General features: G+C 37.4%; 1 protein-coding gene across 2 annotated transcripts in view; it reads right to left on the reverse strand.

Moving 5' to 3' along the window:
- Positions 1-16,273: 16,273 nt before the first annotated feature.
- AASDHPPT (aminoadipate-semialdehyde dehydrogenase-phosphopantetheinyl transferase) overlaps positions 16,274-27,153 on the reverse strand; it is a 46,993-nt gene continuing 36,113 nt past the window's right edge. Inside the window, exons 5-6 of one of the 2 annotated variants that reach the window (XM_068930357.1) lie at positions 22,394-22,471; positions 16,274-20,369 (exon numbers count right to left, since the gene is read on the reverse strand). In XM_068930357.1, coding sequence (XP_068786458.1) covers positions 20,211-20,369; positions 22,394-22,471 — 237 coding nt within the window. In that variant the 3' untranslated portion in view covers positions 16,274-20,210. The other variant, XM_068930358.1, reaches the window with a different exon arrangement.

A 27,153-nucleotide genomic window follows, 5' to 3' on the forward strand; every position in this document is an offset into this window, starting at 1 on the left:
GAGCTCGGCCATCCAGACAGTTCTCAATCCACCTCACCGTCCACTCATCCAACCCATACTTCCTGAGCTTACCTAGGAGGATGGGATGGGAGACAGTGTCCAAAGCCTTGCTCAAGTCCAGGGAGACAACATCCACTGCTCTCCCCTCATCTCCCCAGCCAGTCACTCCATCAGAGAAGGCTATCCAGGTTGGTCAAGCATGATTTCCCTTTGGGGAATCCGTGCTGACTACTCCGGATCACCTTCTTGTCCTCCACAGGCTTAGTGAGGACCTCCAGGAGGAGCTGCTCCATCAGCTTTCCCGGGATGGAGGTGAGGCTGGCAGGCCTGTAGTTTCCTGGCTCCTCCTTCTTGCCCTTTTGGAAGACTGGGGTGACACTGGTTTTCTTCCAGTCCTCAGGCACCTCTCCTGATCTCCAGGACCTTTCCAAGATGGTGGAGAGTGGCCTTAGCTGGATGCAAGCTGGCATTCCCACTGAAATCAGTGCACACGTTTCCAAAATGCTTGTCATTGAAAGCAATGTAATTAGTCACATGCTCAAAATAATTCTCTGAGCTCTAACTAAAGCAACTTACATAGGTGATGTGAGTAATTCACACACAACTAGGCAGAGAATTACTAGTCATCCTCCTGCCATTCTCTGCACTTACAGTGCATGAAGCTGAAAGCATGGTTTCTTACACTTTTCCACTACCTCCTCTCCTAGTTCCCCATATGGACTTTGCAAATATGACATTGTGCAAAGCAAAAATAATATATTGCCTCTCAAAATATCAATGACAATACCGTAAACTTACATCCATTGATCAGACTATTTTTGAGGTTTTGCATAATATGATGTGATAGATGATGCATAATATTATGCATAATATGCATCACATCATTATAGACAGATGGATGATGGATAATATCATGTGGTAGACTAAAATGTTTTGCAAGCCACTAAGATGCTTTCATTTAAAATGAATTTTAAAATAATTATTTTCCTCATTTATTATTAATGTTAAGGCTTTTACAGATTCAAAATATTGTACCACCTTTTGTTCATTAATTGCTCAGGAGGGTAGCCAATACCCAGTTATGCAAATCACTATTATTTAAGATGAGGTAAGGAAAATTTTTGACGTCAAAGAGATCAGTGCTCTCCTTTACTCAGAATAAATATAAAGGGAAGGTAAGTGTCTCAGTGAAGTGGGAGGCGACTTTGTCCAAAACATGCATTGCATGTTACTGTGATCAGAAGCTGAGTAGCAGAAAAATGTTTTTTGTGACACGTTCCTGTAGAAGAGGAGACATAGCAGAAGAAAACTAAGGATAACCTGGGGACGCTGGTAGCTCTGGCGCTGACCAACAACTGAGAGTGAAGGGAGTGTGCGTGCTTTTTGGGTGGAGCAGTGGGTGGGTGGGTTATAAGGAACGGAAAACACTTGGAGAAAATTGCCAGACATTGCTTTGCCCTGATTATGCTGATGGAAAGAGGACTTGGTGTCTATCTTCTGTAAACTAACAGAATTAAGAAACTCCTGAGTATTCATCTAGCCCCAAATATTCATAGCTCAGGCCAAATAATTAAACTTATTTTTCTTTCCACTGTATTTATGATGAAACCACATAGCAAGTTATAGTCACCTTTATCACACTGGAGATCAAAAGTTAAAATATCTAAACCCCAACTCAGTGCTTATGTTCGCCAGTGCTCAGTAGTAATAGACTCCATTTAATAATGTGGGTTCCTTCCCCAAGAATGCCATGTAAAGAGGTTTCCAGTATCTTTGAAAATTAGGATATGTTACTTACGTTACAAATGCATGGTTAAAATCTTCCTTCTCTTTGGGGTTTATATTGAACCACGAAAAGCAGAAATCACTGCCAGAAAAATATCTCTTAGTTTTGCGGTACAGCTAACAGTGAAAGCACAGATGTTTCAAAATAGGGGTTTAATCACCAAACTTTACACCTGTAGTTGGCTATTTCCCACAAACTAAAGCGCAAATGAGCGGCATGGCAGTTGAGATCTCGTTCCTGCATACACAGTAATGCATACACATCCTTGCTGCCCAGCCTCTCAGAGTACATCTCTGAGCGCTACATCTCTGTCACACTCTGGAGTTTGGGACTGGTTTAGGTCGTTTGTGTGAGAGCAAATGATCCCACTCCACATCAACCAGGCAGCGTTAATGTGAACTCCAATTTCCACAAGTATTTCTGTCATAACATGCAAAGATGGAAATGATGCAGTAAGATGAGGCCAGTTGCTAGACAGAGATATCTCAGTAATGCTATGTGATAAAATAAACACGAGGATCTAAAAATAGGCCTTTTTGCTATATGGAAACTTACACAACATAAATTAAGAAGAGCTTAGTAGTGGTGACTGAAACTGTTCTCCTCAGGTCAATTAAAGGTCCTCAGAAGGAATATCTTCAGCTGAAGAGAGATGTGAGCTCAGAAATAACTGGAGAAGACAATGCTCTTTCATAGGGAAGTGGGAGCAAGCTTCGTGATCTACTGCCACTGCAGAGCAAGATCATCCAAACCTGCTCCCACGAGGCTGGCTGAAATGGGCATGGAGACATGCACTGCCACCAAGGGAAGCGACGCACAGGACACCTCCTTGCACAAGAGTACCCTTCCTCACCCAGGAGGACCCCTCCTCACCCAGGAGGACCCCTCACCCAGGAGGACACCTCCTCACATAGGAGAATGGGGCAGCAGCAGTCATGGCCACACGGTGCTGCCAGCAGGGCCTCCCCCCGCATGACTGCCCACTGCCCAGTCACCTGTTGTATCCCCACAGCTGCCCCGAAGGACACCTCCCGCAGCCCAAACCACGCACTGCTACCTTCATGGAAGTTTAGCTGCCCACCGGCTCAAACTGTTGCAGCTTTCGCTTAGATAGCAGGAGTAACCAGACACCCTGCACAGAGCCAAAAGTCACTGCTGCCATGTCACTTCATATCACATCAAAGTACTGACCCTTTTCTGAACATCTAATAGAGACAAAACATATTCAAATCTTCAGAAGATTTTTTAAATAAATATTTTTTAATAAACCCCCCTAATCTGCTTTTTACCCATCTCAAAGTTTTATTTTAGAAGTGCTAAGTAGTTTATCAGAAAATTTATCATGGCTTTTTCCTGGCCAATTTTCTGGAACAAAGTGACAAACATATATATAAACAGCAACGTTCTCATTTGCATTTAGATAAACATTTCAAATGCAGCTTAAGTAGTAATGGTTCTCAGAATCCTTAAATGGCTTCAAACAGTAAAAACAATGTTCCACTTACCTGAAATAGTTATTTTCTATGTGCTGTTAAATTTGTGATAGATGTCTTGTAATTTTACAGTTAGAGCAAGGCCGGTCTTGAAAATGTCAGGTAGGGAGTTGATTTTGAAGGGAATCATTATTTCAAGAATATTGAGCCAGATTATAAATTGGCTTTACTCTGCACTGTTCCTTCCACTTCAGTAGGATTAGACTGATTTGGGCCTACTAATGTTCTGGTCCATAGGGTTTATTTATTTGGAAAAGAAAAATAAAACCAAATCACTTTACAGCAAGCCCACAAACCAAGGGAACAGTCTTAAAATACAAAGCAGAATATATGATAACACCATAAACCAGTGAGTATTAAATATTACCTTATTGCAAGGGCAGAATGAGAATATAAAACATTTAAATTGATGCTTTGACAGCTGTTATTATTTAATCAGAGATAGTCATCAAGATTTTCTTAAAAGGAAGAATGAAATAAGTAGCCTCAGAAATTAGTCAGTTTATACTCATGGCATAGAAATGGACAACAACCAACTCAAGGTTTAATAAGCTCATTCTAACAGTGCAGCTCATGAGCTTTCTCTTGCTCTGGGCTGATGGAATAGACTGGTAGATTTTGGCACAACTGTACAAAAGCTCTGACTTGAGCATAAACTCAAATCACAGGCAATGACTTCAATACAGCTTACAACCATTTTGAGGCCTATCCAGAGCTCAGAACAGTGAGTGGATATGGTCCTTATTATCCTTATGTTTAACTTCACTTCCTTTGGAACCTGGCAGACCTCAGTACTCACACAGACAACCACTAATCCTGATGGACCTTAAATATAGAAAGAAGTCTACCTACACAGCTGTCTTTGCTGGATCAAGGTAAATCAGCTCTCATTTACATCCATCAAATTTTCAAGCTGTCTGGCAAGAGAATCACAAATGTTCTCTCACAAGAATTTAAATAAGATGTACATTACAGAAATAATTGTGAATCTATACTGGCATTTAGGGTTATTTTAAAGGCTATCCCATCCAGGCTGAACAGCTCTTCCTATGTCTTTATCATATCTTGTAACTCGTTCCAAAATTAAGAGTGAAATATGTGATATTGCATACTGAAAGTTAGAGAAGCTAACTGATCTGTTCAAACTGAAATGATTAACATTTTTAATAAAAAAGGACAAAAAAATAAATCAAAAAGTAATCAGAAATGTAATATATGAAATAAATAGACATTTGGAATGGCTTTCCTCCAGATAGCATTCCTGAGATTAAAAATCCTACTTAAACTTCCCTAACATTTTTATGATTATATCTGACATCAGGCAGAGGAAAAACCCTTTTGAGTCGAAAACAAAACTTAAAGTAGAAGCCTAGGTTCAATTTTAAAATTGTATTTCTCCCTTTTGCGGCTGAGACAAGTCACAGAGATAATGAAAAAATAAGCTTATGAGCTAACTCTGGTTTCTGATTCTTTGCTGGAGCTTTTCTGTACGTGAAATCAAAAAGGAGAAAGTCTCATCTGCTCCAATGCAATACTGCAGCTCACACACTCGTGTTAGCGAGATGGTGTGTCATTTTCCTGGTCCATCTGCCAATCAGGCACAGTTGTGTAAAAGACAAGAGGACATCTAGGTCCTGCTCACAAAGACTCTTTTGCAAGAGACAAAGAATTTTGCATATTCCACATCCCTCTGCCTGCTCCTGCCTCCTTTCCTTCCTCGAGGTAGGAGTAAAAATCAGCCACAGACTAACCTGGATGCTGATCCTTTAATGCAGCATGGTAAAGCTTTTTTAGAAATGTCCCAGCATCAACTAGCTACACAAGCTCTGGATCCTATGTGCATATCGAGTTTTCCAGATGTGCCTGCCTGCCCAGGTGTTGCATTGCTAAGTGCTCACCCGAGGACATAGCTGGCTTCAGACGTAGGAAGCTGAGTCAGCTACCTTTGCTAGGCAGAGATAGGCACTGTTCTCCTGGTGTGGTCCAAGCATCCTCGTCTGAAAGATTTCCACACCCCAGCAAGGGGATGGGGTGACCATCCTGCTGCATATCCAGTCCAGCCCTCTCTAGCCTCTGCCTGTGTCCCATCCCTGAAACTGAGGGAGATCTGAAGGCAGAGAAGCATCTTCATAGTAGAAAGTGGAATGGAGGGAGGGAAGCCAAGGATAACCATATTCTCTTCATCTCACCTTCCTTAGCTGGCAATGCCGTATTGTCTTTGCAGAGCCAGTGCATTCCAGTTATTTTGTTTTCTTCCTCTGTGCTGCAAAATTCAGTTTTGCCGACATCACTAGAGAGACCTTCAGTCACTGCAAGGAGATTGAGGTATGTTTCTCACTGGTTACTGCTGTATGATATTGGTCTCTCCATAACACACTGTCTAGCTTTTACCAGAGCCAAGTAAAGACAGAGTTTATTACATCTTCCTTCCCCAGCTGAACATAACATTAACAATTAGCATATACAATCAACATAATGCAGAGTTGCCAAGACATATCATCATTTCATTAACTAAAACAGTTAACAAGATTCAGTGGGTGCCCAGCATGCCCTGAGATGGTCTGTCTTGCCTCTTCTGCTACTATTTGTCAAACAGCAGCAGGCATATGAATTCTCATCATCCCATATTCTAGGGTCTCTTCCTGTTGGGCTTTTTTTCCTGAAATGTCTCCAGGAATTCCAGTTGATACATCGCCCTTTTCTTCATCATTCAAGGATCAGGAGAAAATATTACTTCTTCTTTCACTGTTTATGCCTGTCTTAGCAGGAACACAACCCTATCAGACTCGTATCTCAACTTCAGCAGAAGGCGTGAGTGCTTGAACCGGAAGGCTATCATGCAAAGAAGATGACGAGCAACCCAGGTTAAGTTTACTAATTCTTGGAGAGTGAGCTCTTCCAAAACACTCTCTTTCTCAACATTTTCTACTGACTATCTTAGGGTTCATTCTTCCTCTATCTCTACTCATTTTCTGCTCCATTTCTACTCATTGAAATCACTTGAAATCAGTAATGAATCACTTCAAAGACATTCTTCTGGACTATTTCATACACATTCGCACGCAGAGGCCAGACTCTTCTCCGTGGTGCCCAGTGACACGACAAGATGCAACGGGCACAAACTGAAACACAGGAAGTTCCATCTGAACATGAGGAAAAACTTCTTTCCTGTGAGGGTGACAGAGCACTGGCACAGGTTTCCCAGAGGGGTTGTGGAGTCTCCTTCGCTGGAGGTATTCAAAACCCGCCTGGACGGGATCCTGGGCAATGTGCTCTAGAGGACCCTGCTTGAGCACGGGGGTTGGACTAGATGATCTCCAGAGGTCTCTTCCAACCTCGGCCATTCTGTGATTCTATGTGACTGTGTTCTTAATGCTTTCATTGCTTGTGGCTTCCATTCATATTCTACACAACCAGTGAAAAAGAAGTAGTATGCTTCTTTTCAAGTTATATGAACAAGGTTAAATGTCAAGAGACTAAAACACTCAGAAGACAGAACATGGCTTTTAAAATTAGAAGTAATCTTTTAAGTTCTGCTTTGATTAGAGTTTTGTTCATTGCCCAATGTGAGTCAGTTGCTAGAAGGTCAGTATCCAGATAACAAAATCCTCTATCACAGCTTAAATAATGAGTGATTAAGATCTAATAATTCTGTTAGATGAATACTGAAGTGAGAGACACAACGGATCAGTTTATGTGTATTGGAAAGCAATACTCTCATGGGAAAATACCAACTTATTTTTTACTACAGAAAGTAATAAAATCATAAGCATTTTCCTTTTTATGCATAATTAAGCTGGCCAGTGTTTTCATTCCTGTGGTGTATAACATAAATCATTCATGAGCAATAACAATACAAAACGGTCTTTCAAAAGCATCAAGGTAACATAAAACTAGTCATTTATTATATTAAATGAATATTTACCCAACTTCTACAGCTTAGTAGTTGTGGCCTCTAGCAATCTACTGTATTTTGATGCCTCTGAGAAACTGTTCTATCCTGACAAATCTCAAATTACCTTATTAAGGAAAAATTACACTTTATGTGCCCCTTATGCTGAATGATCTCATCACAGGCTCCAGTTATAATCAGACTGTTGGAAAATACCTTAGAATGCAACTCTCTTTTTCAACTTATCACACTATTGAACTACCTATTTTTGAAGTCTTTTAGCTAATATGAACTGTCTCAACAAGGAAGCATAACTATCTTGTGCCTCATCTCACCATTTTCATTTAACTCACCAAATGATTTGAACATTTTTGTTTAAATTGACTCAGCACAAGACTAACTTCAATGTTACTCAGTGATAAAAGTTACATTCATGAAAGTTTATTGAACCCTGAAACTGCCTTAATCGTAGCTAATAAAAGCTCTGGGTATGGAAAGAGCTGTGCACAGTAGAAGATTCAAAGAACGGGCAGAGCTGTAATGTCCCACAAAGGGCTTATGCTGGCTGTGTAGTTGACTCCTTGGCTCTACTTGGACTGCTATATGTCAAGAAAGTGGTAGGCTGGCATCTAAACCAATTCACAGTCTACAGCTAAAAACTATTCTACTGGTAAAAGCAGTAAGTACGGAGAGACATACTTGGGAAATTTAACAGCTGACTACACTGATTTCTGCTTGACTGCAATACTGACCTCCCCCATAGAACATTTTGAGTATTTAAGCTAATAAAGCCTCCGTAACCCACTGGTGTCTTTCAAAATCCACAAACTACCAAATAATGGAAAGGTATCATCCAATTGTACAGGTGAGCAAATTTAAACACATTGATAACTTGCTGAAAGTCCCATGCTGTGACTTCAGGTCTACAATGAAAACAATGCCAACGAGACCTATGTGGCACAGAAAAGGCACTCTTCTTCTATCCTCTTTATAATGTCAGTTCTGCCTCATAAGGACGCACTAAAGATCTTTAAAAAGACAAAGTGAAAACTTGACCTTAGTGTGACTCTACTGTTCATAAAGGAGCAGGCATCATCTCTGCAAGAACCTGCATGTGTATTCATACCTGAAAAGTGTCATAGTGTGACTTGAGTCAGTCTAACCAGATGTATCTTCCTCACCACTGCAGCTAGCACATGGCAGCCTTTTCTGAAATTGATGAGCGCAAAGGAGGAGATAAGGAAAAATCTGGGCATGAGGGAAAAAAGCCCTTGGATAGAGCATGTAATTTGAGGATAGATTTAAGAGCTGTGTAGGACAAAAGAAGAGGAGACATGACTAAGCAAGCGAAGTAAAGTGTGGATGTATTTTATCAGGAGAATTAGGTCTATTAGATTAGAAAATAGGAAGCTGAAGACTATACCGAGAGAAAAGAGGAGAACTGAAAAGGAAAAATAGCGAATGAAAAACTTAAAAAAAGATATCCAGAGGCTGACATTGCAGATATTCTTTACACTTGTGCAAAACTGGAGCCCACTGCACAGAGTGGCTTTCCAAACAAGAGAAGGACAATCTCCAGTGCAAAAGGGAGGTGAATCAGTACCTCATAGAGACAAATTGAACTGTAAAGGGTAAAAGAACAGGAATAGGAAGAGGAGAATACTGAAAGGATGTGCTGTGATTATATAGTATTTTTGAACTTGTTTAGGATATAATTAACATCATAAAGGAGACTTTGGTCAGCAGAAGAGAAAAATGTTCTCACTAAGAGGCTGTAAGTTAAACAGGAAAGCATGGTGAGCAGAGGCCATATACCCTAAGCACAACTGAATTATCTTTTCATTCATACATACACTCACACTTAATTAAGTTATGATATTGTCAGGCCTTTAGCATGCTGCCTGCTGTATAAACATTTTTGGCATAGATATTCTAAAATTCTATTATGAATTCATTAATTCAAATGAAGGAGCAGGCAGGCATGAAACTACTTAGGCATTTCAACTGAAAACTACCTATAGGTTACATATAGAAGCACAGCATGTGACTGTAAAAGAGCCTAACAGCAATGTCTCCACGCATGGGAGCCATCCAAGGTCTACACTAGTCCCTTTAGCGTATTAGAAGTCAAACAACTAAGTCTGTCTTCTATCAGTACAATGACCTGTGATCATCTCCCACGTAAAAGAACAGCATCATCTGAGTTTGAAGGAGCTGCTGTTGGATTATTAGGTTTGTCATTGGAGGGATTCAATTATTTCTGTATTATTTGTGCAAGAGTAATGCAAACAGGTTCCAGCTGAGACCAGGCCTCTCCCATTAAGTACTGGGAGACAGTTTCTTTCTAAAAAAGGGGCTTGCAGTTTCAGCTGACAATATGCAGATAGAGGTGAGAGAGAGCCATCAAGAAGTTATTTCATTAAGGTTGCACAGCAGTACAGCCAATAGCCAGAGACAAATTGTAAATGGCACTTTTGTATTAGCAAGTGTCTAGTTAAATGTAACCATTTCTTAATTAAGAGAGAAGCACAGCCATTTTAGACCAATGAGATAATATACAGATATTTTATACAAAATGACAAGAAAATGTATGTTAGAGATACAGAAGTGCTACACTTAGGAAGCTGGAGGAAGGGAGAAAAATATTTTACCTCTAGGATCCAAGGACTTCCTAATTCTTACCTCCTAACAATGCATTTTAGTCTTTTATTGTTTTTAACAGAATGTTCACAAAGTGCATGCTTTGCTTTCCATCAAAGAAAGATCTTCCTTGGTACCAGATATACAGGCTAGAGTCTTTATTTCAGAATCTAAAATCCTCAGAATGATTTTCTTCACAATAAAAGTTCCATTATAAAGCCCTTTCTATAGAGCTTCATAGCTGAATCATGTTTCAGCTGCCCTCATATCCACCTTAACAAGCAGAGCTTCTACCTCCAAAGTTTTGATTAATGCCAACTCAGGTGCTAGACTGGTTCGTAGTCCTTGGCCTCCCTTACTTCTCTTACCAGTTTTCCCTGGCTAACCCAGAGCTCTCAGAAACCCTTCTGGAGCTCAGGAGGAAACCTTGCATACTGCGAAGGGCAAACATCTGAACCAGTGCTCTCCAGTAGAAATCAAAAGATTCCTGAAAGCAGGGGAATCTTCTCCAGCAGATGTACAAGGTCTAAAGGCCTTCCATTCTCAGCACCTCGGGATGGAAGAGTTCAGTTTAGATCCAGATTTTTGTTAAAATTTTTGCTCTTGATCATTCTGTTACCAATAATGTTCTTCCACAGACACCACAAGTACATTTGTGCATACCCTACAGGACCTGCACTACTACGTGGTGGAGAAGACAGTAGTAGTATTTCTGACATTGTGCCTTAAAATAAGACCGTGAAATCACCCCTTCATTGTTATTTGGCTGTGATATGCTCACAAGATTTTCTAATGTGATTCTGCAATTCTGTAATTATCTGCTAACCCACAATGCCAAAAATCTCTTTCAGAAGCATTTGTTTCTAAAAGCATTTGCGTCTGAACTCTTCTTTTCTAGAACTGTTAGTAACCTAAATATATTTCAAGCATGCACTGTAATGATATCACTCTGTCAAATTGGATGTTATACTAGAAAAGCACTTAAGACTTAGGGCTAAAGCAAAATTGATCCAATGCAGTATTTTTTTCTGGGATTTCTGTTACTAAACTTGCTTCATATAAAGCAAGTTTTGTGTCATAAAAAAAATTTGTGTTCATATAAAGCAAGTTTTGTGTCACAAAATGACACAAAAAAACCCCTCCTGACATTTAACTATATTCACTCTTTTTCACATTTTAAAATTCATATACTTCTAATAGAAGCCACCAACAGATAAAATATGTTATTTCTTAACATGCTCCTTTCCATAATTTGTTCAAGGTACTGTTTTTAATTTCCCCCACTGTCAGGCTTTAAATCGTCTCTTGCATCCGACAAATGGTTTTGTTTCATTTTTATTACATAGTTTTGGAGCTCTTTTCTTACACTTCCTGATTATTTAATTAATAAAAGTGGGGTTAATTTCTAGTTACTTCAAAGCTGATTATCTGTATATATCTATATATCTGTAGCAACTCCTTGACACATCTGCCAGTGATGAATTGACTGTAGCCTGGGAACAAATGAGTTAAAACACATTGTGTGACCAAAACAGATATATTTGCACAAATACATTAAAATTTTAATGCAGCTGCACTTTACTCTCCTTTTAAAAGCTGTTTGTACAAACTCAAGAATTTAATCAACCCTGCATTCAAACCAGTGTCACACCAAAAAACCCAGCACCAAACCCATAATCATTCTATCACCTCATTTCTGAAGTCCTGACAATGACTTTACAAAATCAATCTTTTACATTTAAAATTCCTAGTATATACAAATTTTCATTATTTTATTTCTTTACCCTGGAATGAATTATTGCCTTTGCCTACCACTATTTCCTTCACTCTTTTCTATGAAGACTCATTTCAGAAGATGAACTATATTCTGACCAGTGATATATAGCTTTATAGTAATCATATCTGACTTTACCCAAGTCAGTTGCAACCTATGTGCTTTCACCGCAATAAACACTCTGCTAGCCATTGTCTCTTGCTGTCTGGAAAGATAACCAAAAAATAACAGTTTCTGCAAGGAGGAGCTGCCTCACTGTCATGATTTAAATGCAAATAAATATCCTATTGCACTTTAGGGAAAACATTTTAAATTAACAAGGCAATCGTTTAAAGGTCCTAATAAGCAATTAGGCTGAAACAATGATATCAGAAAGAGCCCCCTTTTGAAACACATTTTCAGTTTTCACTCATATAAGAATTTAATTATGTTATAACTAAGTACACAACTGAAGTATAACCCTTATCCACACATAATTTTAATAAACAAAATTAATCCAATACATTTTCCTAATGTTCTACAGGTAGGTAATTAATTGTAGATCACATAACTGTCACAATACTAGTGGAACGCTTTTATGTAGGTGGTAAACACTGCTCACTCAGAATATTAATCTATTCAGCATAGTTATGTACGCAGAAAAATTGCGATTCTCTCACAAAGACACCAGTACCTCATCGACTAGACAGTTCCCTGCTTTCAGTGAGGATAGAGAGTACTTTGAACAATTAGCTGATACATGGGGTGAGAATCCAGTCACCTAGCATCAGTATTGAGAGATTACAGTAAGCTGTTCTGCTGAAGTTGATGAAATACAGGATATTCACCTCAAAGGGAAATTATTTTGTAGGCAGTAATTTCACATTTTGCTTGTGTACTGTTTCAACAAACTCAAAGCAATTTTATTAGCTAGCCATTTAAGAATATCAAAAATTACCCTGAGGAAAAATAACAAAAATATTTTTTAACTACATATATATACTTATGCCTATACAAACTCAAAAGAAAAACACAGGCCTATCCTTAACTGAAAAATAAAATAGTTTAATAGAGTACTATAGATATTTAGGCAAAACAATTCATAAAATACATGCATGTATATATAACACAGTCCTAATACATAACATATACTATGCATTATACAATGATATACAATATATAAAACGTGTAATATTTATAAAGATTATTTACCTTTTTTGTTAATCTTTTTACACTTCCCCTACACTCCAGTCCCTTCTGCAGTGATTATTAGGACAGCTGCCTACCATGCCTGAAAGTCAAAGACAGCAGCACATTTGATATTATGCCTAAACTTGCAAATTTGTATGAGAACAACCATCAGTAAATTCATGGTGCAGAAACATTAGAAGGATCAAAGACATTTAATTAGCTGAGGATGGCCAGCTCAGGATGTCTGGTGACAGCAATAGTTTGGTGGAATGCCCTGTCACCTTGAATACAGTTTTTCTCCTGGGAGTTCCAGCTTCACACTGCTGTCACAAGTTGAGCTTTCTCCTTTAATATTTCTTTCGAGCAAGTCCAGATCAGGATGGGGCTACCTTTGAACTGAGCAAAATGGCTCAGATAATTTAGAAACTCATAATGGTTTTAAAAACCCAAAAATATCTCTAGTGAAATTGATCTAAAGCTATAAGACATAAAAATGCCTTCCAATTTCTGTTGCAGTTGTAATGATTAAAGTATTCCAAGGTGCTTCTCCCACTCAAGGCTTTAAACAAAGTTATCCAGCATTTACCTAAAACATGCCAATGCCAAGAGGTTTATGACATGGATCAAGTACTCACTTCTATTTTGTGCTGAGATGAATGATGTATTTTTCTCAATAAAAAAACATCAGCAACAATATGACTGTGATGCAAGTCCCACACAGTATAGTCAGTATCTTATGTCAAATCCTTAGCTGCTGTAAATCTGTGTAGCTGCACACACACACACACACAAAAAAAAACCTTACAGCTATGCTAATTTACACTGTGTGAAGGACAAATAGTTAAAAACACAAGATTCAGCATTATTTTTAGAATCAAGATTCTGCTTGTAAGAAACTGGTTGGATACAGTACATAATGCTTTGTGATGATACCACAGATGCACTTTATTTTCTATACCCTTCTAAAAGGCAAAGAAAGATACAGTTTACATGATACAAATATTAAGATGAAAGATTATAAGGAGATAATGTACATCTGAGTTGATTAAAAATAAGACATCTGTAAAACAAGGTTGCAACAACTTCCGTAAGTTGTCCTTTTCCAGATCACATACTTAGATTAGCTTCAGCCTTTTGAAAAAAAAATCAAAACTAATTATCTGTCATGCAATTAAAAGTTCAATATTCAGTGAAATATCTGTAAGATCAATGAGCTATGCAGTTCAAGAAATAATCAGGCAACTTAAGAGCCATAACAACAGAAACACGTACTCTCCACCTCTGAGCAAAATGGGATCACATTGAACAACTGAGTAACTGCTAGTTGTTCCAATAGCAGCAGGTTGGCATGAAGATCTTCACTCCCTCAAACTCTTGGTTCCGCTGATGCATTTTTACATGAACATCTGAGACACTGTCTGACTCCAGCCTTTGCTACCATCCATTAGCACTGTGGTAACAATGCTATACATACGTCCTAACCAGGCAGCTAACAACTTCCATGTGCACAGAAGATCCTAGGCACATAGGACATGGTCAAACAGAAGAAGGGGAAATGGCCAACCTGTATGTGAATTCAGGGGCAGTCCAAGTTTCTGCTTTCTTATTCTTGTCAGAGAGTACCATTGATAAATTGGATGTGACTGGATACTAGAGTGAAATTCACCTATTTCAAGACTAAAGGAAACCAATTTGTTAAAATGGCAAACCAAGGCTGGAAACCTTAAACTACTGTGACAACAGAAACTCACCAGTTAGTTTGAAAATCTAACAGGAACTTCAAAAATGTGCAAGATGAATACTGCTTTTAACCTTGAGAAAAAAAAAAAGAAACCCAAATAAAATGATTCAAACAATTTCAGGTACTTTGAGACCCTAGAGCAAAGCAGAACTAAGGATTTTTCACTGAGTTAAAATCTAGCACCAAAACACTTTCAACTTGTCTTTTACATTCATCTTCCCTTATCTTTTGCTGTACAACCTTACAACCTTAAAGACTTAACATACAATTCCTTTCCCTATCTTTCCCACTAAAGTATTAGCAGAACATTGTACCACTTTTTGTAATGACACCACAACGTTCTTTGGTTATTTTCTCATCAGCTTGGGGACAACACTGCCAGCAGGAACTTTCAGCACTCTGGAACGAGCCAGTTAAAAGCTGTTGCAGCAAAAGGTACCTCAGGCAGATGTGCTAGATGTCCTGAGGTACTGATGGCACTGCACACGTTATTCGGACATACTCAGAAACAGGATGGAACTGATGTACAGCTTATTCAGATGCTGTACAAAAAAGGTAAAATTACCAAAAGCAAACATACATGATGATTAAAGCTCCCATCTTGTTCACGTTGAAGGATTACAGTTCATTAATTCTGGATGTAGGGAGTAGGATGTGATGACACTTAGTTCCACCAAGCTTGAATCCATTCCATCTAGCTCCTAATAATTGTACGTTTTATCCAATGACTATTAAAAAGTGCATAAGCAGTCATGGTAGCAGGATACAAAATGAATAACTTTTTCTTCCACTGGAAAGGTCTTATTCAGGTGCTAATTTCAGACTTACTTTCATTTATAGTTACTTAGCTGCTATGAATCTTACCAGATAGTAACCTTGTCAGTGTCAGCCTACAATATATTAAAATGTATTAAATTATTCAGTTGTTAGCAGTGATGCAAACCATTTCCCAACATTATACATATTCATCCCAATACTAACGGTACTAATGGTATGAGCAAGGACCAATCTTTATATAAAGTGGCTAAGGGCAGGTTCTCTAATACCTTGTTATACCATGACGTGGCTTTACTGCTTTATAACAAAGACAGAGAAGTATGCAGGCATCTCTAATTGTTGAAGGATCAAAGATGCATTTCAACTGAAATATGCTTTTCCTCCTCCACTCTCTATATCACTTATAAATCCAAAATAATTTTTCAAGGGTTTTGTTTTCCTCCTTGTTGTGTTAATGAGCTCCTACTGTAATATGAAGAGCCTTTTTGTGTTCCACAACATAGCTCCAAACAAAATTCTTCAGGAAGTTCCTCACATATCTTTTATTTGAAAATATATACCTTTCTACAGGCACTGAACCTCATAACATTCTTGCAATTTAGACCAAATGATGGGACACTCACTCTAAGGTAGAACAAACCATTATTATGCTACAAATTGTACCAAGAAATTATATTGCACTTAATTAAATTATACTTGCAAGAAGAAATCAAGGAGCATCTTAGTCTCCATAAATTTCTGACAGAAAGGCAAGAACATCTTATAAGAATGCTACAGAATGGACAGTTGGTCTGGACCTTCATTTTCTGTTTCATCTAAAGGGTATCTCCAGGACCATGTAGAGACATCTTCCCATAAATTGTTTCAAAAATAACATTAGAGTTAGCTTAGTGATTCAATAATCCCATCTATCTCTAAATCTAAATAATACAGAGATCAAAAAAAAACTCAGAGAGGTAGAGCTACAAATAATCAACACATTTATAAAAACAAACACATCTAAACATAAATTAATACTTTTTATTTCAGTAGAAATTAAAATTCAGTCAAAGAGGAAAAAGTAGTTATATATACTATCTGACCATAAACAAACAGGACAAACAACACAATATGCTCACATATTACAAAAAGTCACAAAAAACTTTTTAAATGCTAGCTCCTTTGAGAAGAATCCAGAGTGGAGTTTCATGCCTACATTTTCCATACAGTATACAGCAACCTAAAGTATCAATATTCGGGAGGAACATGCCCAGAAGCACAAATACAGGCAACTAGCATCTTTATGCACCTGCAGATCTAGGTAAAAGTTAAATAGGGAAGTTTGAATCACTGTTTTAGAATTGATTGAATCAATCCTGCCCATATAGTGTATATCTTCATTGAATGTCATACTATGGCGTTGGAAAGCTCCAAAAAAGAGAGCCCACGTTCATTTGAAGAACCATCCCCTTCTCCTAACTTGCTTTGCCTTGCATATCACACTTTTATTGCAATGTCAAAGGTAAAGATGATTTTTTTAAAGGTGTGTTGTTGTGTGGATGTTTCAATCAACCTATGAATTACAACCACGTTTACGCTACTTTCGCCACTACATCTACTATTTCTTAGTGGACTAAATTCAGTGTATTTGATTAAGGAATGCATTTGATTCTATAATACAGTAACAAGATGTATTTTGCAAAGCTTTACAGACTTATGGAAATGCTGAAAGAGTGAATGTGTATGACCCACTTTTCAAAGCTACACATTTTCATGTTGAATGTCACCAATCTCTCGTCACGTAGCTGGAAACTGTACTGAAAAACATTTTTGCCACTTAAAACTCTGCAATCAACTGTAACATCTTTTTTATGCAAAATACATAAGGGTTTAAAACACGGGAATATGTTCAAGTTAAATACATTTATCTACTTCTGACAATCTGTTCAGTGAAGAATAAAACTAAAAGATCAAACCAAATAACCATATTTTGTGCTGAACATACGGTCATGTTAGTAGTTAGAAGGTGGATGACTACTCAGGGGAGAAGAGATTAGGGGGCCCGGCAGGGATTCTGGGGCAAGGTCTGCTTCCTTAGCATAGACAAAACCTATCTGTGATAACATTCTTTTGCTCATTGGGTGTAGACAAGCCTCTTGCCCTTTGTTTTTGTTTTGTTTTGTTTTCGTCAGAGGCTTTTAATACATCTGAGAAGCATGGACTTGATCTGGAGTCCAGGGCAGTTTCCAGTCTGAGACCTAATTCTCTACTCTGAGTGACACAGAGGCTGGTCAAGGCTCACGCTGAGCAGAGCTTATGCTTTTGCAGTTCCTTACCCTTCAGGATCCAGTTACATGTTGCAGGTAGACCTACTGCAACGGAAATGAAATGAAATAGATCAAGGGACTTCTACAGAAGCAGCCTGAAAGCCAGACGGCTTCTAGACACAACTGAAAAGTTTCCTGCAAACATAATGTGGATGGAGACAAGTATAAAAATTCTCTCAGTGGATACTGAAACTAAAAACACGACTCAAGTGGCTCTTCACAAGGCGTTATTACCATGTAATATTATTGCTACCTAAGGCTTAAAGAAAACACTAATCTTAATTTTTCAAATAGCTCAGTGTAAAACAAAGTCAGGGGAAAAACATAATGCAAGGAACTGCAAATCTTCTGAATGATTCTGTCTGGATCTATGTTTTTACTACAGAAAAAGTTAATCAGAAAGCTTAGAAACAGAAAGTCCTGAAAATCATATTCTTGTCCAGCAAACCAAGCGTCACTTTCCAATTTAATACAAATGCTTAGCCCCATACTTAAATGCAATCATTTCATTAATACTTTTAAAATTTAAATTATTTCCAATAGGAAAAAAAATCTGTTTTGAGACACTGTCAACAGGCAAAAGCAACTTATTTCTAAAATAAAATTAATTCCTTTATCCTCACCAATGCAGGTAGGAAAATTCTCTATTCATCCCACCCCCTATCTGCAGTCCATTTCAATGTCCCAGCACAAAAGTTGGCAATTTAACCTGGCTGGTATAGCTGCAACTGATGGGGTCCCCAGTGACTGGTGAGGACTGGCACGTACCAGTGCAGTAACAAATATGCAACCATGGAGCTCAGTACTCTGCACAGCTCTTCTTACTCTGAGTACTCTGCATTCTTCCAAAAACTGAGGCAGAACAAGTCCTTTTTTCCATCTTGGCAACACTGCTAGTTATCTTAGGTCTCATGCACCTTTACTTGCTTGCACATCTGGAATTACAGTATCTTTCATGTAGAATAGAATAAAATGGAGTCAACTGAAGTAATTATAAATATCTTAAACAAGTACATGTTACTGTTACATATCCTCTGAATAGCCCTTTCTGTTCTCCACAAAGTTCTGATTATTTGTTGCAAATCTTATTTAATTTTTAAAATCACATTGAATATTTCACCTACAATGTGTAGAGGAACTATTCTACATTTCTGCTAACTTCAAACCTGAAGTTACTGAACATTTAATTTAACCCCTGCTGAGTCCAGAGAGAAGATGCATTGCTTCATTGATTTGCGGTTTTGAACAAAAAGCTATGATTAGCATGTAAGATGAGAGGGTCAATGAAATGGAGACAAAAATATTAATCAAAACTGCTAATAGCAGTAAAGTTTAATAGCATATTTGAATTAGTGATTATCTACAGCAAAATCACAAAAGCTTATACTATACTGTAAAACTCATTTCCTTCTCTCCCTAAACCCTTTTCTATCTTTGTAATAAGGCACGGTTGCAGTGGTTATGGTGCTAGATTTTCCTTTGGTCAAAATACAGGAAGCGGCCAATTTGGGCACAAACCTGAACTCATTGAAGATCTGTGTTTAACTGTAGGACAGAAATGCACTCTTTGGGTTGTGACAATCATTCTGTTCAGTATGCTTCCTTACATTTAGAGAGATCACAACCTATCTGACCTCCTAGAGGAGAAAAAAAAGTGGGAGGAGATGGAACAAAATAGGATTTGTTTTGAAAAAAAAATATGAAATATTCAAATGCTGCACTCAAGGTCTACACATCTTCTCCAGAAATCTTTATTTACTATTAAATTTACTTCTATTAAAAATACTTTTATTTACTAATAAAATAGTCTATGTCTTCAGATGCTATGAGACTACTAGGAATTCCCCATGCAAGCTCTAGCGTCTAGTACAGTACAGATGTAAGTGCAAGGCTAGGAATATAGAACTGCTGTTAGGCACTTATCTGTTCCGAGGGAAAAATATCAAAAGAAGAGTTAAAAAACTCTTAAGTTAAAAAATCTTAAGTTATATACATAACGCTTTAACTAACAAAGGCTGTAAGTGAAAATCATACGAAATCATACTTATAATATCCCTTCTCAAGCTAGTTTCAAACAGACGTATTTCCAAGAATGATGATATTCTGACTTCTTTGGCCTGCTATTATAAAAATAAACTGCAGATCTTGTATAACACTTGTGCCAAACAGTTACAGCAAAAGGATTTGTACCAATTCTTCTGGCTTTATTCAGCCACCTCAGAAAAAAAAAAGGTTGTAAGAGTAGCAGCAATATCATAATTTAAATTTCAGCATAAATAACACATAGAAATACATTTTCTTTCTATATTAAACATTTGTTGACTCAACAACATTAATGTGACTCTGCTTGCTGCTCTTAGCAAAGGTAATAATCACTGAAACGTGAGAACCACTGGCAAGGAGAGGCAAAAGCATGTGGTCAGCTTAGACTTCAACTCAGAACTCTTTCAGTAAGAAAATATGTATCTTTCTCAATATAAAGAATGAAAGTTTTGAAAAGGTGAGAATACTACTGTCAGATTAAATAAGGAAAGATATTTCTCATCTAAACACGTACACATATTCGCACAATCTGAATTACGTAGAGGAATAGCATGAGATCTTCAACATTTCTTTTTCTTGCACATATTCTTATCTTGAATGTGAATTCTGTTTTGTTGGACTCTCCTGCTTAGAACAAAAATTATCCCAATATGTAGAATCCTCGGGTGCGACTGGAATACCAGATGCAACCAAGTCTTCAAAAGTCAATAACATAAACTGTGGTTGATTAGACTTCATGGAATATACCTAAAGAAAATACAAAATATTACATGAATGAATAAACCTCAATTTTCTCCCTGCAGCCTTTCCTGTGCAGTTCATACTACAAATTACTTACTGAAGAAAACAAAATATTCTGATCCAGACCAATGTCACAGTCCCTAATTTAGACTAGAAGGTAACTAACAGAAGCACATAACAGTGCACATAGATGAAATCAATTTTTTTTTTTTTTGAGATGCAGCCCAGAAATTTGAGAGAAGACGGATATAGAGAATTCCAGAAACGCCACGGAAACATTGCTTAAGGCTGGAAAAAAAGAGAGAAAAAGCATACTTCATTCTACAGCAGGCATGATTATTTGAGATGATACTCTCAGGATTTATTCCACTGGAGGTATGGCTATTCATATTCCTTCGAACACCAGCAATCACTGTGGTTGTGCACGCACTTGGTCTTCTCACAGAAGCACATAGTGTTAAAGGATGAAAGTGATCACAGCAAACCTACAACTCTCAGTTTTAAATTCAGATTAAGCGCAGACCAGGATATCAGATAGGAGTGTGTCAAGGTCTCTGCATTAATTTCATCACTTTAAAGAAATTTATATTTGAAAGGAAAAAGGTTTGCTTTTCTAAGCATGCATTAGTGTACATCCTGCTGTATGCAACTGGTAAATGTAACTCTTTCCAAACAGCAGAGCAAACAGAATAACTACATGAATGACTTTAACTGATTCTGATTCTTCCAACTGATTCTTCCAAATTTGGCATTTGCTCAAGAAACATTCTTAATGTTTAATATTTGATAAACGTCAGCAGGGTTATCCTACAGTTATTTCGTACATCTCACAAACATTTTTTGACGTTGGCTGTTAACCTCTTGGGGAGTGAATACTGATGTCTGCTAATGAAGGTAGCTGAGTAAATGACTAAAGTAACAAAAAACTCTGCTCTCTCTGCATCACTGTTTGAGCAGTAAACTACAGCTAGGAATACATGGAGAGACAACAAAACGGTTTGTGTTTGTTGTAACAGCATAGCAAAACTCTGGAAGTTGTCCAAATGTAGATTGAAAGAAAAATTAATTGAGCTGCCTGTCACTTCATATCCCCACACCAGCGGCAGAGTGTTGAGACATTCCTGTTCATCTGGCATTTTAGAGATGAGCTAAAGCTACAGAAACTGTGTCTGAAGCCATGAAAGTGACATCACGTATGCATACCAAATATGAACTAAGCCTCTGAGGTAAGCATGTATACTGGTATCGAATCTGGTTTGAACTTGAGTATATACTTGCCTGAAGACAATTATGTTCTGACTGAATTCATCTACTCAGGTGAAATTTAGCGAGTGACAGATTAAAAGATGTTTTATAGCAAGTAAATAGGGTAAGAAACTCATTGTCATCTTCTGTGGAGATCTGTCTCAAATCAGGTAACTGCGGAGCACAAATAAATGCTCTTAACATTATGGAGAATTTAAACCATAGTATTTTATAGAAATGATTGGGTTGTCCTGTGAATTACAAGTACATGCTATCAGATTTTGAGGAAAGTTCTGTGAAAACATGTTCTGCAAACAGAACATAATGGTAGAGAGGGAACAGAGACAAGCACTGACATACTGAAGCAATAGCATAATGTCTTCACGCTCCATGTCATCCTCCATTAAAATCAGCATGATGAGGTGGCATACCAGTTTAGCAGCCCAGATTGGTTGACCATCTCCATTTCCCTCTCAAAACTCTTTCCTACATGAGTGCTAGCAGGCTGTGATAAATATCACTTAACCTTCTCTTGAATAAACACATTAAACACTGTCACCATGCGTTCTAGATTTGACATTATCTGTTACTGTCCTCTGAAACTGTATCTCATTCCAAGACCTTTTCTGAAACAGGTTAACAGTTCACTAATAATCTGATTAATACTGTACTTCAGATAATCTCTCTTATCCTTGCACCTATATCCAAGATAATATACAGTTTCAGCTACAGCATCAGACTGCAAACTTATGTCCAAGACCTGCAAAAGTTTCATAACTCCTTACATAGGAATGCTTCTGGCCAAATCCCTCCTGTTTCCCAAGAGCCACTGCAACATGATGATTGTCATCTAACCGGGTTTCCTAGCAAAGACGAAAAACAGAAATGTAAATGTATTTTCTTTGTTTCCAAATACATGGTTAGAATGTGGTTCAGAACCAAAAATCAAATGGACTTTAAAATAATCACATTCACAAAGAAATAGTCATTCTTAGTAGATTTGTTGGAGAGATCAAGGATGTACACATATGAACAACTTATCAGAACTGAATTCATTACTATATGTCACCATCATCCCACCTAATTGTACACATTTATAACCAAGTTTGTCACCTTAGTTTTCCTTTACCAGTCACTTCTAAGTCACAAGCCACATGACTTATTCTAGCCATCTGTTTTCAGATTAGATGAATTGTGAACTTCTGACGGAAAGTGTTCTGAAGAGCAAGTATAAGCTGAAACCAATGACTCTCTCACTCTCAGCTCCACACATCAGGTAAGATCACAACTTCAAATATCTGATGCAGGAGTCCGAGCACAGCTGTGTGAATATGGAGCAGTTTTCAGCAAAAAATTACTCAATTATTAAATTTAAAAGTGTTTCTCCAACCCTGGCCCCCCCCTCCCTGAAGGGCTAAGAATTCATCTTAAGTAATTAATTCCAGAAGAAACTGGTTTTATGTGCTGCTTCTGAATAAAGTTTATTCTGAAATCAAATCATAATTGTCAACTCTATCCTCTTAATAAGGAGAAAAAAGTTCCCCTTATTTCCTTATCCAAAAGCGTTCACATCATTTCCATGTCAACTTTTGAAAATGGAAATCAAGAATAGCTAAAACTTTAACTAGAAAAATGAAGCATTCATATCACCAAATCTGAAAATCAGCAACTTAGATGCTACGTATATCAGCTACTAGTCTGGATTCTCTCCTCGGAGGTATGAATGAACCTCCAGTTTTCACTACCTTGGGAAATACCTTGACCACACTACATTATTATACAAAGAAAGCTTTATTTATGATGTACTCCCATTTCCTCTGAAAATAGTTTTTTTTTTTTTTTAAATGTAAGCAACATGTCTTTTAAAACTACTGATTGACTCTACTGACTGACTATTTCAATTCTTTCTCATGTATGTGAAGTATTTCTCCCAATCTAGACAAACAAACCTAAAGTGTAAGCTGTATTTCATATGACTGCATGAGTTCTATGTGTACTCACTATGAAGTATTTTACCAAGCTTTCTATTCCCTTACTATGGCACAAGACTGAAAAGAAGTCAAGCAGAAGGACTTTGACCTAAAGCTGGATGAAAGCTTATCATTTGTACACACATATTTCTTTACCTTCCTAGAACATAAAAAAAGATTTTCTATGAAAATTAGCTATTGGATCAACCATTATAAAAAAATTTACATAGTTCTAAAGTAGCAGATTTTTGTGTTTGTCTATACTGTCAAATAACTAGATATAGTTTTTATCACTTCATTCCCGCCCTTCACTTTTTACCTGTCCTAGAGGTGAAAGACTAATACGATTAAAACATACCGCAAAACACATTCAGCACTTGCCTCCATTTGTAGTTGCAGATCTGAAAATAACTGTGTTACAGTTTTAAACTAAAAGCACATCAATTTATGTTTGTGAAGTGAATGTATGCATTACATCTTGTCTGCGCAACTGGCTGATAAACATAGTATAAATAACTTAAAATCCCTTATGTATTGCTTATAGAATCACTTTGTCAGGTCAAAGCTGTATTTAACAGGAAGTGACTCTTTGGATAACTAGGACTATTTCCCTGCAAACAGAGACCCCCATCCAACTGATAATTAATTCAGAAAGTTCCACTTCATTTGCTTCATGTATCCCCAGTGTACTAGAGGTCATAAAATAGCTCTCAGTTTCTTATAATAAACATGAACTATGCCCTTCATTTTATCTTCAACCCGAAACAAACACAGAACAGTAGGAGATCCTTCCTGGCCCCTCCTTGTGGCCAGCAATACCTTAGGGTATGGTGTTTACACAACATGAATAAGCCATAAAACCCAGCAACCCAACTTGCTTCCATACTCATTTGGAGATGTTGGCAATACAGCTAATAAATGAAATTAATTTTATTACATGCAAATAGATGATTAAGCAAAAGGAAAAGAAGGATAACTGTACAGGAATTCCTCTGAGGTACAGGGCTTTTTCAATTTTAATTTTTAAAAAGATTACTCTCTATAAAATAGAATGCATATAATGGATCTTTTTTTTTTTTTTTCTGAGCAGAACCAAAATGTCACTTTCGCTGCTCCATCTACAGGCATGCTGAGACCTGTAATGATCTCATTTCAAAGGCACAGCAGAATGACAAGTATGAGATTCAAATCATTCTGGACTCACTGAGTGGACAGCTTAAAAAAAATAAACTTTCTGAGTCAGCAGACCTGCTTGCTTATTTGGTCTTCGAAACGAAAATTCTGATTCCTATTTATTCTTGACAGTACAACAGAATGAACTTCACTTACTGAGGGTGAGCGCTTCCATCACTTTGCTGTAAACCAGCAACAATTATGTTTCAAATTGACCTAGGCAATCCCGCTTTGAAATAGATATTCCAGAATTAATTTGTTTGTGTACAGACAGCCCAAGCAAATATTTGCTCTGAAAAAATGCCAACAATTAATTGCATAGCAGCAGTGATGTCAGCTTGATTCTCAAACACTGAGTGAAGTTGAGAATCAATGCGACTGCTTACTTTATAAACTGGCTGTATCAAAACTGATGTAGGCATCTGCCTTTAAAAGATGTAGTAAGAGCTGTCCAACTATTCTTCCTCATCAACTGCCTAAAGCTGGTAATAATAAGAAAAAGTCAGCAATATACTTTTAACCTTTTGCACATCAGTAATCAGGATATATACAAACATATATCATGGACATAACTTTGTCTCTATAAGCTATATATATACAACTTGCCATAATTGTTATTGGTACACTTTACTTTATTCTGTAAATTTATTTTATTAAAAGAATTACATGCAGCACATAGAATTATTCAATAAAATAATAATAAAAAGGGAGAGAGGAATGACTCTGTCCTAAATTAAAACCCTGACATGAACACCATCGCACTCTTTACCTGGTAAGTAACTTCTAACTACTACTAAACAAATCGTTTTTGAAATGACCAAATTGTGCACTGCCTATGAGAACAAAGCATATTTAACACATAGCAGATATATCTATTATTTAAAATTAAATTTTGTATGTTTAAAAATAAAGTTTTGCCTTACATTCTGTCCTATTTTTAACTACTTGTTGCTCTAAGTCATTAAAAAAAACCTCTCAATGCCTTTATTTATATTACTTGAGTTCCAAAGACTTTTTTTTTAAAGTTTCTAATTTATTGCTAAACATAACTCAAACTGAGAATTCAATATTACATACACAATATCAAACCAGAATGGTCACTGTGTAATTAATACAAATCTTTCAGAAGTTTAGTGCAGCTCTCAGTGCAATTAATCTCTAATAAAAATATTTCTAATGAAAATAATGGCATAAATCAAGCAAGAAAAGAAGTCATTGACAAAAAATGGCAAAATTAATCATCATCCTCTAAGAAGAGAAATCTTCTTTTTTCCTATTTGCTAATTCTTTTTTGTGGTTTCTAATTCAAAATAAAGTTTTCAACCTATCACAAACTGAGTGCTCAATTCAAAAGGAAATTTAAGTGGTGCTGTGATTTCTCATCTTTGACGCCTGACTGGAAATCCCTCCTCTGTATTTGAGTTTGAAAGAAGTATCAGAAGAAAGACTTCTCAAAACTTAGAAGGACTTAAACTTTCTTTTCCCATTCCCTCCAAATCATCCTAGAAAGGTTAACAGAAAAAAGAATATACTAAAAAATAATTGAAAATAACTAATTAAAGAACAACTATTTACTGTGGGAAAAAAAACTGCCTGAAAAAAAGATACTGTCTCTGTTGGATTGACTATTCTAAAACCGTTAGAGGGAACCTGGGTAGAAGTCTCCAGAGAACTACAGCTTTAGCCACTTGTTTTTATAAACAGATCCCCTATGAACAAGACGCTATCTCTAAGCTACTGCCTTCTATCCAACGTGTTCAGCCTGGAGAAGAGAAGATTGAGATCTGATCAATGTGTAGAACTATCTGAAGGGAGGGTGTCAAGAGGATGGGGCCAGACTCTTCTCCGCGGTGCCCAGCGATAGGACGAGAGGCAACGGGCAGAAACTGAACCACAGGCAGTTCCATCTGAACAGGAAGAAAAACTTCTTTCCTGTGAGGGTGACACCACGGGCACAGGTTGTCCAGAGAGGTTGCAGAGTCTCCTTCTCTGGAGATATTCAAAATCTGCCTAGATGCAATCCTGTGCAATGTGCTCTAGGTGTCTCTGCTTGAGCAGAGGGGTTGGCCTAGATGATGTCCAGAGGTCCCTTCCAACCTTGGCCGTTCTGTGATTCTGTGAAAAATATATCAGGAGTGAGGAGCGGGAAGAGACTTTACACAGAACCATACCCTTGGTAAAGGGACAGCAAAAAACACAATACAACAAGGTCAACTTGATATGAATATCCAAATGTAACTAATCCCTTGCGTAGCAGTGATCTCAACACAGCCATCTAAAACTTACTCCAAACTAGCTGTCTGGATTCTTTCTTCCATCTGGTGAGAGAGAAGCTCCCTAAGAGTAATTCAATACACCTTTCCTTCTATGGATAACAGGCTACTCAGACAAAATTCAAAACC

Source organism: Struthio camelus, chromosome 1, assembly GCF_040807025.1.
Source record: "Struthio camelus isolate bStrCam1 chromosome 1, bStrCam1.hap1, whole genome shotgun sequence".
NCBI classification, from domain to species: domain Eukaryota; kingdom Metazoa; phylum Chordata; class Aves; order Struthioniformes; family Struthionidae; genus Struthio; species Struthio camelus.